Here is a 15,464-nt window from a genome sequence, read left to right as displayed (position 1 = left end):
TATTGATAGATAGGGAATATGGGGCCGGGATATGCATTGTCGAAAGAGTTTGGGTTTCTTGTCATCTCCAATCTCCCTCTCTCTTTCTTTCTTTTCCTTTCTCTTTCCATTCTTGTCCTCTGCAGGTCGCCGCGCGAGAGAGACTGCGCAGTGGTCCCAAAGGGAGTTTTTTCCGCTTTGGTTGCGCTCGAGAGTGACGGTGGAAAAAAAAAGAACCTTACATCTACACGGTGGAAGAGGGTTGTTGTTAGCCCATCGTGATCATGACGAAACCTCGAGAGGGGTGGGAAGGCAGATCAAAAAGAGAGAACTTACACAAGCGGCACCGTCAATACCAATGACCTTTCCATTCACCCACTCGCCGTCCTGCGAGGCCAGGAAGGCAGTGACTCTGGCGACGTCGATGGGCATGCCGACGCGGTTCATGGGCGACCAGGTGGCGGCGTACTCGTCGACCTGCTCGTCGGTCAGGTTCTCGCCGTTGGGGATGTACTCCTTGCACACGGCGTGGTACATGTCGGTCTTGATGCCGCCGGGGGCGACGGCGTTGACGGTGATCTTCTTGTCGCCGCAGTCGATGGCCATGCAGCGCACGAAGGTCTCGATGGCGCCCTTGGAGCCCGAGTAGACGGTGTGCTTGGGCACGCCCTTGGCCTGGCCCGTGATGCTGCCCATGAGGATGATGCGGCCGTTGGGCTCGAGGTTCTTGTAGGCCTCGCGGGCCACGAAGAACTGGCCGCGGGTGTTGATGTTGAAGACGCGGTCGAACTCCTCCTCGGTCACGTCCTTGAGGTGGCCGAACGACACGACGCCCGAGTTGGACACGACAATGTCGAGCTTGCCAAAGTGCTTCTTGGCCTCGGCGAACATGTCCACAATCTGCGACACGTCCGACACGTTGGCCTTGACGGCGATCGAGTCCCGGCCCAGCGCCTTGATCTCGGCCACGAGCTCGTCGGCCGCCTTGGAGCTGTTGGCGTAGTTGACCACCACGTCGGCCCCGCGGCGTGCGAGTTCGAGTGCGGTTTCACGGCCCATGCCTCGTCCTGTCACCCTAATGTCAGTCGAATTTGTTTCCTCGCAATATTTTTGGAACGTGTGTATGTGTGTATGTGTTTCTCTTTTCTCTCTCTCCCCGTCTCTTTCCCTTTCTCATGCTCATGCCCTTGTCTTGGTTCTTCCATTGCTTCTGTTGTGTGGCTTGTCCTCGTCGCCCTCGGACTTTTTGGGTGCCCAGAAAATGCGGTGAGGGGCAAACGCACTCAGAACCCAGAACTCAGGCGGCCGAGGACGGAGAAAGAGAAAGACGGACAGCAGTTTGTGTCGTCCTGGTTCCATTCACGTAATATGCCAACCGCACAGAGGCAACGTACCTGAGCCAGTGACCAGAGCGACCTTGCCGGTCAAGAGGTATGAGGGCACAGTAGATCCGTTGGTAGCCATTGTGTGTGGTGGTTTGTTTTTATCTCTTGGGAGTGTATGTAAGAATGGAGGTGTGTGTATGTAGGATGCAGGTATGAAAACTGTCTATACAGAACAGAGAGACGAAAGAGAAAGAGTCCAGGATAATGTAGTCCGTATGTGTGTGGAAAAGGGGTCTTTGGTCTGTTTTAATTCTCGGTGGTTATTACTCGACTCCGTAAGAGGACACGATTTTATTGACCAGTCGATTGTTTACCGCGTCTGCATGGCGTCCGGAGACTGGAGTCTGTACGAGTGTGTACGGTGCCTCCCGCCGCCGGCGCCCACGGTTTCTATTTATTGTCTCTCGCTGTTTTGCCATTCATTCAGCCGCAGCTAAGAACGGGCTCCATGATCGATCGCTGCGGGCTGTGTAGAGACAGGTGTGAGTTGTAGCGATCCGAATCCGGCCCCCCTTTTCTCTTCCCTCTGGACCCCCCTCTGTGTCCTTTTCGTTTGCCTCTGAGTGTCCTTTTTCGTTTCCCGTGTGCCCTTGGCCCCCCTTTTCCCCTATCTTTATCTTCTTTCCTCTCGGATAACGATTCGATATCCAGGCCGAGTGTACTCTAGAGGAGGCCACCGGCATCAGCCATGACCCATTAGCACTGCCACTGGTGCTGAACTGTCTTGAACTGTACTGTACTGTACTAGTGGTGGTGGTACTCCGTAGTAATGCTCATGTTTTCTTCAACTCGTGCCTCATGGTTCAAGCGCACGGTTCTCATAGGGTTCAAAACTCGTCCCCGACACCGTGTCTCCCGCCTTTTTCTGCTTATTCTCGACAAAAGTAAACAAACCACCCCTCCCTCGCTACGTTATATGGGGCTTCTGGGCTCCAAATAAAATGGCTTTGTTTTCAAATCTCCGTTTGGAGCGTTCTTCTTCCTGCTGCTCCCATCAGTGACAACCACGTTCCAACCCTCGCCTCTTCGCGCTTCTTCTAAAGCCGAGTCAAGTCGCCCCTTGCGCTACACCGACACACGCGAGATCGTGGGCTGGGCTGTTTAAATTGTAGCTCACATCATTATTGCTATTCCATACAAGGAAAAGCGCAGCCAGACTTGCGGCCTCCGAGAACATTCACCCCAGAGCCATCAAAGTGCTTGGACCCTGACTACGAAAAAGTTTCTGGCAGTACCAATTTCTTTGCACGACCTATATTGTAGCCCTTCCACCCACGCCTGTCAGAGAAGCAACGCCCCTGCTTCATACGCATACAGTCTTCTTGTCTGCCTAACTGGACAGGTACCTCGCTTTGTGTCTGCGATTCACGAGTATCTTATCTCCGTTCTTCGTACACACTTTGCGGACAATACTCGAGGCCGAACGCCGTGCAGCAAAGTGACTTTTTGTGTGAGCCCAAGTGGCGTCTCCGGTGACGGATGTGGAGAGATGCGTAGAAACTGGCGTCCGGCGCTAGTCACGGAGTCACGTGCTCCTATCTGCCCCCACGTTTTCCGCTCCTTCTCATGCCTCATTCCGCCGAAGATCTGAAGGACTGACTGACTGACTGACTACTGGCAATCGAGCCGTCGACATCCCTTCGTTGTTTTCTGTAAGCTATCATTCACTGAGCCAGGAACTAACTGTGCCGATACGAGTACATCCCTGTCCATCGCCACCGCCACCACTTGGGATATTGATCGTCTCACTGCTGGCTGTCTCTCGAGTGCATGCCTTCTGCGAGATTGGCGATAAAGTCTTTGTCAACAGCGTCTTCCTGGTATGCAACGCCCGTTGGATATTTCTGCCACGCCAGCCAGTTCTCAACACGCACCATTCTCTCGTTTAGTGGTTCCAAAAGCCCTGTTCCGATGTCGATCGTGTCCAGACCTTGCTTGTAGTAGAAGACCGTGGCACCACATTTCGCACAGAAATATCGACCTACATCTGGAGACGTCTTGTAGTGATGAAGTTTGGACGTGTTTGAAAGCAAGTCGTTCAGCCCAGTACTCCCGCTTTTGATGAGATGTCTCGGTACGGTGAGCCAACTGGTGACTTCGAAGCCGGAGACGAGCCTGCATGAGGTGCAAGCGTCCAGGCCAGCTTCGAATTTTCCGTGGTTTGATTTCGATGACTCGTCGTCTGGTCTTAAGATCGAAAGCACCACATTTGGCAGTGGCAATGTGCAGCGAGGGCTTGACTGGGTAAAGATCCTACAGGCAGGTTTTGGCCCTCCGATATCACCATGTCCTGAACAGCTTGATCCTCGACAAGCCCGCTTTTCCTCCCTTTCCAATGCCTGTCCATACCGAGCAGTCGGCCTTGGTTGATCCATGGCACAGCTCCCCCATCCCCTTTCACGTCGTCCACCCAAAGTTGTACTCGCTTCAGTCTGCCATCCAAGCCTCTCCCGTCAACGAAGTGCAGCAAGCCGGTGGCGACTTCCCACTCGTCGGCCCCGTCTCCCTTGTCGATATTGATGGTGCTAGCACCGCATTGCCTGCAGAACCACCTCTGACAAGTCGACGACGAGTCATACCTTGTGAGATTGCCACTGTCCAAGATCTCCGGTAGAGGCAATGGCATCACGGCGAATGTTGCGAACAGAAGCCCAGTTGCATGTCGGCACGAGTCACAATGACACACTGCGGCCTTGAGAGGGATCGAGGCGGTTGGTATGTTCAAGGAAAATGAGATCAATTGGCAATGGCACCTTATCTGGACCTGGACCTGATCCGGATTGTCGGGGGTGTTATTAGATGCCATAGTTGAAGCCTGTTTTTCTCTATTGAACGAGAATGCGACTGGCCCAGGTGCGTTTTAAAAGGGAGTACGATAGACGTACTCCGTACACATGTATTGTCCGGAAGGGCGTGTTTAATGCGGGGCACGAGGCTGCATGACGGGGGGTCAGGGAGTCCACACACGAGGCTGCCCCTGGCAATTCACAAACCATGGATCACCAGTGCACCACAACCACCACCTACGACATTCGTACTCGGTACTTGTATCCTTAGCCCTGCTCCAGGCCATCCTGGAGAAGTTCTGGGTTTCTGGCTCGAATGCCAAGTACCGGAGTTGAGCACCTCTTGTTGTCATTCAACAGTTGTCTACGGACTTTACCGAGCAGCTGCTTTGGGCCTCATGAATAATATAGGGAATCCTCCTCACGACTCCCGCCACTACGGTGGCCACCACAGTGAGTAACAGTGACAACATGACTGACATTGTGCGCACTACGCCCGATGGATACCAGGAGATCAGAACGGGACTGGGATGGCGTAGGGTTTTGTCTCCTAAGAGTACCGAGGCAACAACAGAACTTCCCGTGATTGACATAGGGGACACTGTTCACCCTGACCTGGAGTGCCGCAGGGCCGTTGCAAAGAAGATCTGTGCTGCTGCTGAGAGAACCGGTTTCTTCTACATACGGAACCATGGGGTTCCCGATGCATTGATTGAATCTATCTTTGATGAGGCCAAACGCTTCTGCCACGAATTGACTCTCGAGGAGAAGATGGAACTCGATACAGAGAAACATGACCATTACTACGGCTATTATCCCATCAAGCTCAACCCAGATCAGCCTTCAGGAGCGAGTGAGTGAAGTTTCCTGTCATCCGGAACGTCAGTTGACTCTGAAAGAACTGAATGAGAGCATCAACTATGGCTACGAGCCATCCACAGATCCTGAAGCCGCGGACGATACCAACAATGGCGACAACTGGTGGCCTCCCGAAGAGCGTCTGCCAGGCCATCAACGCAACGTGAAGTTGTTCATGTCGGAAGTGTTGCAACTGGCCAGACGCTTAATGAGAATGTTTGCCTTGGGTCTGGATCTAGACGAACATGCATTCGACTATCTTGCGACTCGGCCGTATTCGATCCTGAAGCTGGCACATTATCCCGGCACGATTGATGGGTCAGAGGAGCCTTCCGCAATTCGGCCTCACACAGACTACGAGATCCTCACGCTCCTGTTGCAGGACCACATCCCCTCCCTCGAAGTATTGTCAAACACTGGCCAGTGGATCCAGGCCACACCGATCCCTGGGACCTTCGTAGTAAACATCGGGGACACCATGGCGATGCTGACCAACGGGCTGTTCGTATCGACAATGCATCGAGTGCTGAACACCTCACGACGCACCCGTTACTCGGTGCCGTTTTTCCTGGGCGGTAAGACAGCACCCTTTGTCCTACAAGTGATTGTTTGGACCTGTCACTGACTCCGTTACCTTAGCAAACCAAGAAGCAGTAATCAAGGCGCTCGATAAATACGTGACTCCAGAGAATCCCGCCAAATTCCAGCCCATGACGTCGGGAGAGTACATTCGCCGTGGGCTGCAGGCGGTGTATTCAAAGCCAAACACTGAGATTGTCCACGAAACCATCGAGATTAAGGCCCACTGGTAATTTCTGGATTACCCCGTGGAGGAGAGGCGACACTGATCTGGATCCGTACTCAGGTCAGACGAATATATATGCTCATGTGTGACTTTCCGCGTCTTTGTAACACCTGTACACATAATTCCTAGGTACCGAGGCTCGAGTAATAGAGACAAGGATTTGACGAAGAAGATGAAGACGAAGATGTGAAGAATTGTGTCATCGTGAGGAAAATCGCTTTGACGTGGTTGGCCTGACTAGCCGGATTAATCAAAACAAGGCAAACTGCATCGTCTCCAACACAAAAAGTTGCATGCGCCTCGAACATCATCATCCGTCCATATACACTTTCGGCCTCATTAGACCTCGTGTTCCCCCTTCATGATCTGTTGCACGAGCAGTTGACACTTTCTTGTCCATTTCCACGATTTTTGGTCGACTATCATGCCGTTCTTATGACACATCCTGACTTCGTTTGTTATTGTTGTTGTTTTGCCGCACGCAAGGCAACACCGACACCTACGGCCTAGTCCTCCTCCTCAGGCTGAACAACGCCATTTACAGCCTCTTTGGTCTTTAATACCATACGTATCCTCCCTGCGGTCTTGTCGACGTCGCCTCCCTTGACCTCTCGACGCTCTCCAGTCATCCCCAAGCCCCGACCTCGGCTCCTTTGGCGATGGATCCCTACAACAGTGCAGACATGGATTCGTTACGGTCAGACTATCCCTCCAGCTCCACGACTACGCCCTTCCGCTTGGACGAAGGCTTTTCCGAAGACACAATGAGCCAAGATGAGAACGGCCGGAACATGTCTGCCGCCATGGCTGCTCGGTTTCAAGAGTGGGTCATGGCTCAGAATGAAGAGTCTCGAGCAGAGATCGCCTACGAAGTGTTGCGCACTCTTCGGACGTCGAATATTGCCGCGGTCGTGGATCGTTTGACGCCACTGCTGCATATGGATCCCGTAGAAAAGCTTCCTGCAGAAATCACTGGCTTGATATTCTCATATCTCGATGCCAACACCCTGTTGACCGCCTCCCTCGCCTCGCGGACTTGGAGAGCCCGCATCATGGACCCTATGCTCTGGCTCGAGCTGTACAAGAGTCAAGGATGGAGATACGACAAGGAAGAAGTCAGCGCTTTCGAACATGCGCACAACTCGCTCATCCGACAAGAATTCAAGAGATCTCGCGCGCAGAATTATGGACAACCCTCGCTTAAGAAGCGCGCCACCTCGGATTGGCTGGATTCAAGGCCACGCAAGGTATCTGCGGATGTATCTTCCTGGCGCGAACAGCACGGAGTGGTTGAGGCTGATCCCGATGACCAAGAGATGCAAGATGCTCCGAATAGCACCCAACACTCTCCTCAACGACCCAACAAGAGATCGAGTTCTGAGTCAGACAATGAGATGGATTACAACCCGGAACCAACAAACATCAAGAATGAAGAGAACACAGCTATGGAACCTCCTGCCAAGTCGAGCCTGACTGTAAATGACTCCAGTGGAGGGGACAGATTGAATTGGCTGCATTTGTACATGCAACGCCAAAAGCTGGAACACAATTGGACTAGAGGTCTATACACAACGTTTGAGCTCCCCCATCCTGACTACCCGAACGAAGCCCACACTGAATGTGTCTATACCATCCAGTTCTTTGGTAAATGGCTGGTTAGCGGCAGTCGGGACAAAACGTTACGTATATGGGATCTCGAGACCAGGCGCCTCCGTGGAAAACCTTTAGTTGGTCACTCCCAGTCTGTCCTTTGTCTTCAATTCGACCCTACAGAAGACCAGGACGTGATCATCTCCGGTAGCAGTGATGCAAGTGTGGTGATATGGCGCTTCTCCACCGGGCAAAAGATTCATGAGATCCCGTCCGCCCATGAGGAATCTGTTCTTAATCTCAGATTCGACAAGCGATACCTCGTGACATGTTCCAAAGATCGACGGATCAAGATATGGAATCGACAGGCCCTCACCGCTACAGACGAGGACTACCCTAAAGTGGAGCGAACAAGTACTGCGCGCGTACCTTCCTACATTGTCAACACGGCCGACATGGAGCCCTCGCTTTTGGAGGCAAGGATGGCCAACGGCACAATCCGGGCTTTGAAACCATATATGCTTCTGTTGACCCTGGAAGGTCACAATGCTGCGGTCAATGCCATTCAGATCAATGGAGACCTGATTGTTTCTGCATCTGGTGATAGACTGATCAAGGTGTGGAACGCCAAGAATGGCAAGGTCTTGCGTACATTGCAAGGGCATCAAAAGGGCATCGCATGCGTCCAATTCGACAGCAAGCGTATCGTGAGCGGTAGTAGTGACAACACCGTCCGCATATACGATCCTATTACGGGCGCCGAGGTTGCAGAGTTGAAGGGCCACCATAACTTGGTGCGCACCATTCAAGCTGGATTTGGGGACCTGCCTGGAAGCGATGACGACGATAATGTCCAAGCCAGAGAGGCCGAGCGACAGTATTTTGCGGAATTGGCCAATGGCAAGGCCGTCAATGACCGAAGATTTCTTCGAGAAGTTCGGCAGGGTGAGCACGGCAGCTCTCGTCTCGCCCTTGGATCTAAACTGCCACCTGGAGGAGGCGGTAGTAAGTGGGGACGGATCGTGTCCGGTAGCTATGATCAGACCATTATCATCTGGAGAAAGAACGCCGAAGGTCACTGGGTGATTGGCAAACAGCTATTCCAACATCCATTTACCCATACCTCACCGAGCAGTACGAGAACGCGCACACGTCCTCGGCCTGTCGTCACGGAAAATGCCGCGGCTACAGCTGTCCAACCCACAAATGGTCCTGTTCAGGCTACAGCCGCCGTACTGCAGCCATCTTTGGGCACCGTCGGACCGGGAGGGTCTGCTCATCCCGGAGTCATGTCGGCCTCGCAGATTGTACAACAGGCTGTTGGAACATCTTTTGCCAGTCTTGGTGCCGGGCTGTCGAATGTCATGGGCGTAGGGAGGTTATTGAACCCCCCTATTAACGGCCCGAGGAACGGGGTAAACCTCAATTCCAACTTTGCTGCCAGTGCAAGTATTAGTGGAACGCCACAGAGTATCGCCAACGCTGCCGTTGCCCACACCCAAGCTGCGGTGTCGCAAGCTGTTCAGCAAGCGTTGAACCAAGCAGTACAAAATAGATCATCCTCACATGGACAGACTACGGGATCGCAGAGTCAAGCAAGTCGAAGCGTGACCAGCACCAACCAGAACCAACACACTCCGGCACCAACAGCACCACTCCCACATACCGTCCAGCAAACACCAACTCCTGCTCAACAGCAACAACCCGCGGCCGCACCACCTGTGGCTCAAGGGCAGCACCAAGAACACCAACCGTCTTCTGTGTCCCGAGTATTCAAACTCCAGTTCGACGCTCGACGCATTGTCTGTTGCTCACAAGACAGTCGCATCGTCGGTTGGGATTTCGCAAATGGAGATGCTGATGTTATTGAGGCCTCTAAGTTCTTCGTCGGACCTTGAAGGATTGGAAGAGGAGGTATGGCTCGTCAAAGGGATCATGTTTACGAATGTTCATGACAGCATATTGAATTTGTATCCATATAAAGAATAGCATTGAGACTGGGCAAGGATTTGTGCATGAGCGCCGCGTGGGTAAAGTAGCATAAGAAGAGTGCCTACCTCTTACGTCCAACAGCATTGCATATTGAAATGGTAATTCATGGGATGTCTTTTGATCTTGCTGTCTGGCGTGTATTGTAGGAGGTGTTCCCAATCTACGAGTACTCGCAGTACCCCTACAGTACTGCTGCAAGACCTCAGAAACGCCGCTGACTAAGCCCGATGGTCCCGGCCCGGCATCACGTGCTCATCCCGTGATCCCGGCGCGTGGCGACAGTCAATGTGCGGAAGCGGGACCAACGAACAGGATGGAATCGCATCATCTACTCGTCGTCGACCTTCCGCCTGCGCTCGCTCATCCCGACAACATCCTACCACCTCGCAGCGTGGCAACAACCGCGAGGCCATTTATTTCATCTTGTATTTCTTGTATCGCGGCCATTCTCTCATTTTTGCTTCAGTGATTGCCTTCAACTGTTTTTGCGGCTCCCGCCGCTTCTCTTACCTTCAAATGGCCCTACAGGCTCCGCTGTCTCAACTTCCCGTGAGTGTCACTTTGCTGGCTGCCTACCGTCCAATGCTGACTATTCGGATCTTTCAGAGCCTGTCCGCGTTCGGCCCAGACATCCTCCCTTCACTCACTACTTCTCCCTTGGCCGCTATTCGCCGCCATCGGCTTACGAGCCGACGAGCAGAAGGAAACGTTCCGGTCGCACGAGAGATACATTCGTCTACGAAACAACTCATTCCCGATTTCATGGCGGCTGTGCCGACAAGCAGCTTGCGAGCGATACCGCTTCATGTCGATCCTCGACGAGCACTCCCTTCAATGTCACCCAGCCTTCGTTTAGCCATAATGCCATATCAAACTCCTCTGTCAGTCCTTCGGAGGTCACTCTCGACAAGTGCGCCACGAGTATCGACTCCAGCGACCCGCACGCGATCGATGCATACAACCCGCAACAATTCGAGCCTGACATCCCTGTTGTTTGGTTCTCCGCGCAGGGGAAGTCCGAGTTTTGGAAGCCCAGCTAGACAGTTCTCTATGTCGTTCCAACCCGCCAACCAGAACATGCTCGCTCATGCTGAGCGGACTGCCAACAATAACCCCACTAGTGCCTCGGCGCAGACTGCTTTCTACTCGGCTTTGCTGCGGGCAAATATGCCAAAGATTGTCATTGAAAGATATCAGTCCGGTCGCTATGCTTCAAGTCCTGCGGCAGATGCTTCGTATCTCAAGGCTTTGCAGATGACTGGCTCTGTGCCTGCTCCTGGAGCCAATGTTCCAACTGGGGCAATGGCGCAAGGTGGCGGACTCAGCCCGGAGAAATTGCAAGCCGTTGGTCATGCAGTTGCTGGACAGAACTATGGTGGACAAATGATCATGCCCGGTAACAAGTCCGGCACCGGCGCGAAAGAGGCACCTCTTTACGTGGTAGTGGAAGAATCGTGGGGCGCGACAATTCTCAAATGGGTCCGAACGTTCCTTTGGGTTGGTCTTGCTGCATATTTCCTGTTGGTTATTCTCACCATGGTCGTCGAATTTACTGGCAGTTTCCGAACCCGCGTCGGACAGAATAATGAAGTCCAGCCTCAACATCAGACAGTTCGTTTCAACGACGTTCACGGGTGCGACGAGGCAAAGGAAGAACTACAGGAACTGGTGGAGTTCTTGAAGAACCCCGACAAGTTCAACCGACTAGGTGGTAAACTGCCCAAAGGTGTACTTCTGGTTGGTCCTCCTGGTACCGGCAAAACCATGCTTGCTCGTGCAGTTGCCGGTGAAGCCGGAGTCCCTGTGTTCTACATGTCTGGATCCGAGTTCGATGAACTGTACGTTGGTGTTGGTGCGAAACGTGTTCGAGACCTCTTCGCCCAAGCGCGGAACAAAGCCCCAGCCATCATCTTCATTGACGAACTCGATGCTGTCGGAGGAAAGCGAAATGCCCGTGATCCGGCATACGCCAAACAGACACTCAACCAACTGCTTACCGAATTGGATGGCTTCAGTCCTAGCACCGGAGTCATCCTCATCGCCGCCACAAATTATCCGGAATCCCTCGACAAAGCACTTACTCGACCTGGGCGTTTTGATCGCCACGTTACGGTTCCTCTGCCAGACGTTAGAGGCCGTATTGAGATCTTGAAGCACCACATGAGGAACATGCCCATTGCCGCAGATGTTGACGCCACCAGCCTCGGTCGCGCAACTAGTGGAATGTCTGGTGCCGAACTCGAGAATCTGTGTAATCAGGCCGCTGTGCATGCATCTCGAATGAAGTACAAGAAGGTCAATGCTCAGAACTTTGAGTGGGCTAGAGACAAGATCTTGCTCGGTGCCGAGAACAAGTCCAGACATATCCGAGAAAAGGACAAGGTGATGACTGCATATCACGAAGCCGGTCATGCCCTGGTCGCCCTTTTCACCCCTGGAAGCAAGGAACTGTACAAGATGACCATCGTCCCGCGTGGTCATGCTCTCGGCGTGACCCATCAGCTCCCTGAAATGGATGCTGTGAGCTATGCCTACGACCAATACCTCAGCGACATTGATGTATCGATGGGTGGACGAGCAGCAGAGGAGTTGGTGTATGGTCCGAACAAGGTATCGAGTGGTATTGCGTCAGATGTCCAACAAGCGACCCGTGTTGCCTATCACCTTGTCACCCAGTTTGGATACTCACCGAAGCTCGGCAATGTCGATCTGCATTCAGATTACAACAACCTGTCGAGCGAGACCAAGCAAGAAATCGAGCGGGAAGTCCGTGAAATTGTGGAAGGTGGACGACAGAGAGCAGACAAGATTGTCAAGGAAAAGAGAAAGGAATTGGAAGCTTTGAAGGATGCTCTTCTTGAGTTTGAGACACTGGATAAGGAAGAAATCTTGAAGATTCTGCGGGGAGAGAAGTTGAAGCGACTGGAAGTTCAATTACAGGAAGAGGAGGAGAAGAATGACAACAACAGCGGTGGTCGAGGCAGCCCTCAGCCCAAGAAGGAGAAAGAAGTCGGTCCTAAAGGTGGCGTTGGGATTAAGCTTCCTGACGTTCTACTTCCACAAGGTGGTCGGGGGGGCGAACAGGAGAGTGCACGAGTATCCGACCGATGAAATTGGATGGGAAATATAGGATGGTCTTTCTCTTTGTGCAGACTTTAGCGAGGTTATAAAATGACTCTCTTCTTGAGCAAATGGCATGTTTTGGCTGTGCTGTCGTGCATGAACATATATTGCATGGACGACTGTTTCGGTGGGATCTAGATTGTATCATGGGATCTCGCTGTGCTGTGGATGTCCTTGTGTGTTGTACTTTGGATGGTACTAAAATAGAGTCTGTCGAGATGGTGGTGGCTTGAAGTCAATCATCACCCGATTCAGAGTCCAAGAAGCGAAAGTCGGAAAAAGCTGGCGCAGCTTGTTCTGATAGTTACGTACGTGTACTTTCTACACCAAGGCCAAGTATTGTGTCCTTGTAGACAGATATATAGACTGTTGCCTGCCTTGCGCTCTTGTTCCTTTCCTGTGTCGACTTTCTATTCTATCTATGCTACTGTTTTCCTTCCTCCCGAGTACGAGCACGGATACCGCCTGGTGAGCGAGTGCTGGTCCTGGACGTCTCCCCTCCACGCTCTGCAGTCCGCCGTGCTTCCACCTGAAAGTACCTTCTGCGCAACATCGACACAATGACCTCCAGACACATGTCTCACCTTCGCCGGTGGCTCCTGTCTTCGCCTCCGGCAGAATGGGCCCTGAACCAACTCCGAGAACTCCTCATAGGCGCGCTGCGTCAAGGCCCGATGCCGAAACATGTGGCCTTTGTCATGGACGGGAACAGGCGGTACGCCAAAACCCACAGAATAGAAACCGTCGAAGGGCACAACCTGGGGTTCGAAGCGCTGGCGAGGATCCTGGAAGTATGCTACAAAGCCGGGGTGACGCACGTCACCATCTACGCCTTCAGCATCGAGAACTTTAAGCGCACCAAATACGAGGTTGACGCCCTCATGGACATGGCCAAGATCAAACTGAAACAGCTCGTGCAGCACGGCGAACTGCTCGATCGGTACGGTGCTCGGATCCGCGTGCTGGGACAGAGAGAGCTCATCAAGCCGGACGTCCTCGAGGCCGTGGACCGAGCGATACAGATGACATCGCACAACAGCGGATGCGTGCTGAACATTTGCTTTCCATATACGAGCAGGGAGGAAATCACGTCGGCGATCCGGGATACCGTGGAAGAGTACTCGAGACCTCTGCCGCCGGCGGACGTGCAGAGAAGTCCATTTAGAGAAGAGAGGATAGCGAGTACGATACGAACTCAGCAGCAACGACAGCACCAGAGTCATGAACAAAAAGACAACACGCTCTCGTCTTCATATCTCCAACCTCCTGACTTGCGTGGGCTGCGCTCGCAATCGCAATCACCGTCGACCAGTTCCAGCACGACTTCATTATCGTCGTACTCGCATTCCGACCAGGATCACGAACACGAACAAGACACTTCGTCTGTATCTACTTCCACAACGTTGCAACACGACGACAACAACACTGCAAAGACGACGACGAGCTCACCGCGATTTGAGTCTACTCCGCTTTCCCCCGACACGAAACCAGTACATTCGCCGCTGTCTAGTGAGGATCAGGGTCAAGGTCAGAGTCAGACCGAGACATACCCTTCCCCTGAACTGATTACGGCGGAAACACTGAACTCACACATGTACACGGCCAACGATCCGCCTATAGACTTGCTCGTCCGTACGAGTGGTGTAGGAAGATTGAGTGATTTCATGTTGTGGCAGTGCACGCAAGACACGCAGATTGTGTTTCTGGACGTCTTGTGGCCCGACTTTGATCTGTGGAGCTTTTTGCCTGTGTTGTGGGAGTGGCAGTGGCGTGTACGGAAGACCCAAGCTGCTTCTTCTGCCGCGAGTGAAGAGGGGGGAAGGAGATCGGAAGAAGAACGATTGAATGGTGTCAAATTGAGAGCTGCTTGAGCTTGCTGGCTTGCTGGTCTGTGTCGAGTCAGAGGACGGAGTACGAGCTGGTCTTTGCATTTGGACACGGCGAGGGACAAGACACAGCAAAGCAAAGGCCGAGCTAACAAGGCGCAGGAGAGATACCTCAGGTATGTCCCTGTACGAAGGCAGGTTTGTGGTACTGGGGTATGGAATGCATTATCAAGATACCCTACGCTGCCCTCTGGTCCTGGTCGAGATCGAGATCGAGATCATCATTCTACACACGTACATAATACATCAGACATCGAATCAAGTTTCTCTAATCTACCTGGGTAGGTATCCTTGTCTGCTGTTGTCCGTTTGGATGTTCTTAGATTCTAGCTAGCCTGACTGAGTCCTTGTGCACCAGTGGGTCTGAGTGTCTGACTATAGGTCGCAATATGATTCAAGATGGTATCCACATCACGAACGACCGACCGACTGGATGGATGGATGGATGAATGAATGATTGACTGTACGAATGCCAACAACCTCCGATACCTATCTACAGTACTGTATCTCACTGTCTCGCCTGTGTCACTGTGTCGCGGAGGCTTCCACGTGCATCGGGCTGTGTGGGTACCCAGAGACTCGGTATGTGACTGGGTGAGTCGACGTATCAGGTATTGAGAAAGTAATATTCATACTGTACCAGTCTGTGGATCAGGTATGTATGTTGATGACTCCCCAATACCTCGCATCATCACACGCATTCAGTGACTGACGGACGTTCACCGGGTTCGCAGTGTTTACAACAATCGCGACAGTACGATAGTCACACAGTACAAGTCAACGCGATATTCACGATACTTGGTGTGTACCGTTCGCGACATCTTCATTATTTGCTGTTCATAGTATCAGCAGTGACAAGTTATACTACGTTACTCTCTCTCTCTCTCTCTCTCTCTCTCTCTACACTTCACGGTGTATACTGTACTAAACCTCAGGGTGAGTCATTTGCCGTGCTTCTCTTAACAACAGGCAGTTGTTCCCGAGCGATTCAGTATTGCATACTGCACGAAAGTAGCAGTACATCAGTAAATACGGTGTCGCGAGCAGTTACGAGAGTGAT

General features: G+C 52.5%; 6 protein-coding genes across 6 annotated transcripts; 4 read left to right on the top strand and 2 right to left on the bottom strand.

Moving 5' to 3' along the window:
• Positions 1–261: 261 nt before the first annotated feature.
• PV08_07266 (trihydroxynaphthalene reductase) lies at positions 262–1,443 on the bottom strand (the record flags this gene model as incomplete). Its single annotated transcript, XM_016381596.1, has 2 exons — positions 262–1,046; positions 1,374–1,443. 2 exons carry the CDS (start codon positions 1,441–1,443, stop codon positions 262–264), a joined length of 855 nt encoding a protein of 284 aa, XP_016234698.1.
• A 1,666-nt stretch (positions 1,444–3,109) lies between these two features.
• PV08_07265 (uncharacterized protein) lies at positions 3,110–3,990 on the bottom strand (the record flags this gene model as incomplete). The annotated part of the gene is made up of 2 exons (XM_016381595.1): positions 3,110–3,654; positions 3,714–3,990. 2 exons carry the CDS (start codon positions 3,988–3,990, stop codon positions 3,110–3,112), a joined length of 822 nt encoding a protein of 273 aa, XP_016234697.1.
• A 631-nt stretch (positions 3,991–4,621) lies between these two features.
• PV08_07264 (uncharacterized protein) lies at positions 4,622–5,820 on the top strand (the record flags this gene model as incomplete). The annotated part of the gene is made up of 3 exons (XM_016381594.1): positions 4,622–5,003; positions 5,050–5,583; positions 5,648–5,820. 3 exons carry the CDS (start codon positions 4,622–4,624, stop codon positions 5,818–5,820), a joined length of 1,089 nt encoding a protein of 362 aa, XP_016234696.1.
• A 652-nt stretch (positions 5,821–6,472) lies between these two features.
• On the top strand, positions 6,473–9,301 carry PV08_07263 (uncharacterized protein; the record flags this gene model as incomplete). The annotated part of the gene is made up of 1 exon (XM_016381593.1): positions 6,473–9,301. The coding sequence occupies one exon, from the start codon at positions 6,473–6,475 to the stop codon at positions 9,299–9,301; it is 2,829 nt and encodes a 942-aa protein (XP_016234695.1).
• A 610-nt stretch (positions 9,302–9,911) lies between these two features.
• PV08_07262 (uncharacterized protein) lies at positions 9,912–12,506 on the top strand (the record flags this gene model as incomplete). The annotated part of the gene is made up of 1 exon (XM_016381592.1): positions 9,912–12,506. The coding sequence occupies one exon, from the start codon at positions 9,912–9,914 to the stop codon at positions 12,504–12,506; it is 2,595 nt and encodes an 864-aa protein (XP_016234694.1).
• A 572-nt stretch (positions 12,507–13,078) lies between these two features.
• On the top strand, positions 13,079–14,389 carry PV08_07261 (di-trans,poly-cis-decaprenylcistransferase; the record flags this gene model as incomplete). Its single annotated transcript, XM_016381591.1, has 1 exon — positions 13,079–14,389. One exon carries the CDS (start codon positions 13,079–13,081, stop codon positions 14,387–14,389), a length of 1,311 nt encoding a protein of 436 aa, XP_016234693.1.
• Positions 14,390–15,464: the final 1,075 nt, after the last annotated feature.

This window comes from Exophiala spinifera (genome assembly GCF_000836115.1).
Source record: "Exophiala spinifera strain CBS 89968 unplaced genomic scaffold supercont1.5, whole genome shotgun sequence".
Classification (NCBI taxonomy): Eukaryota; Fungi; Ascomycota; class Eurotiomycetes; order Chaetothyriales; family Herpotrichiellaceae; genus Exophiala; species Exophiala spinifera.
Note: the sequence above shows the minus strand (reverse complement) of the source record. Positions and strands in the feature narration are given on the sequence as shown.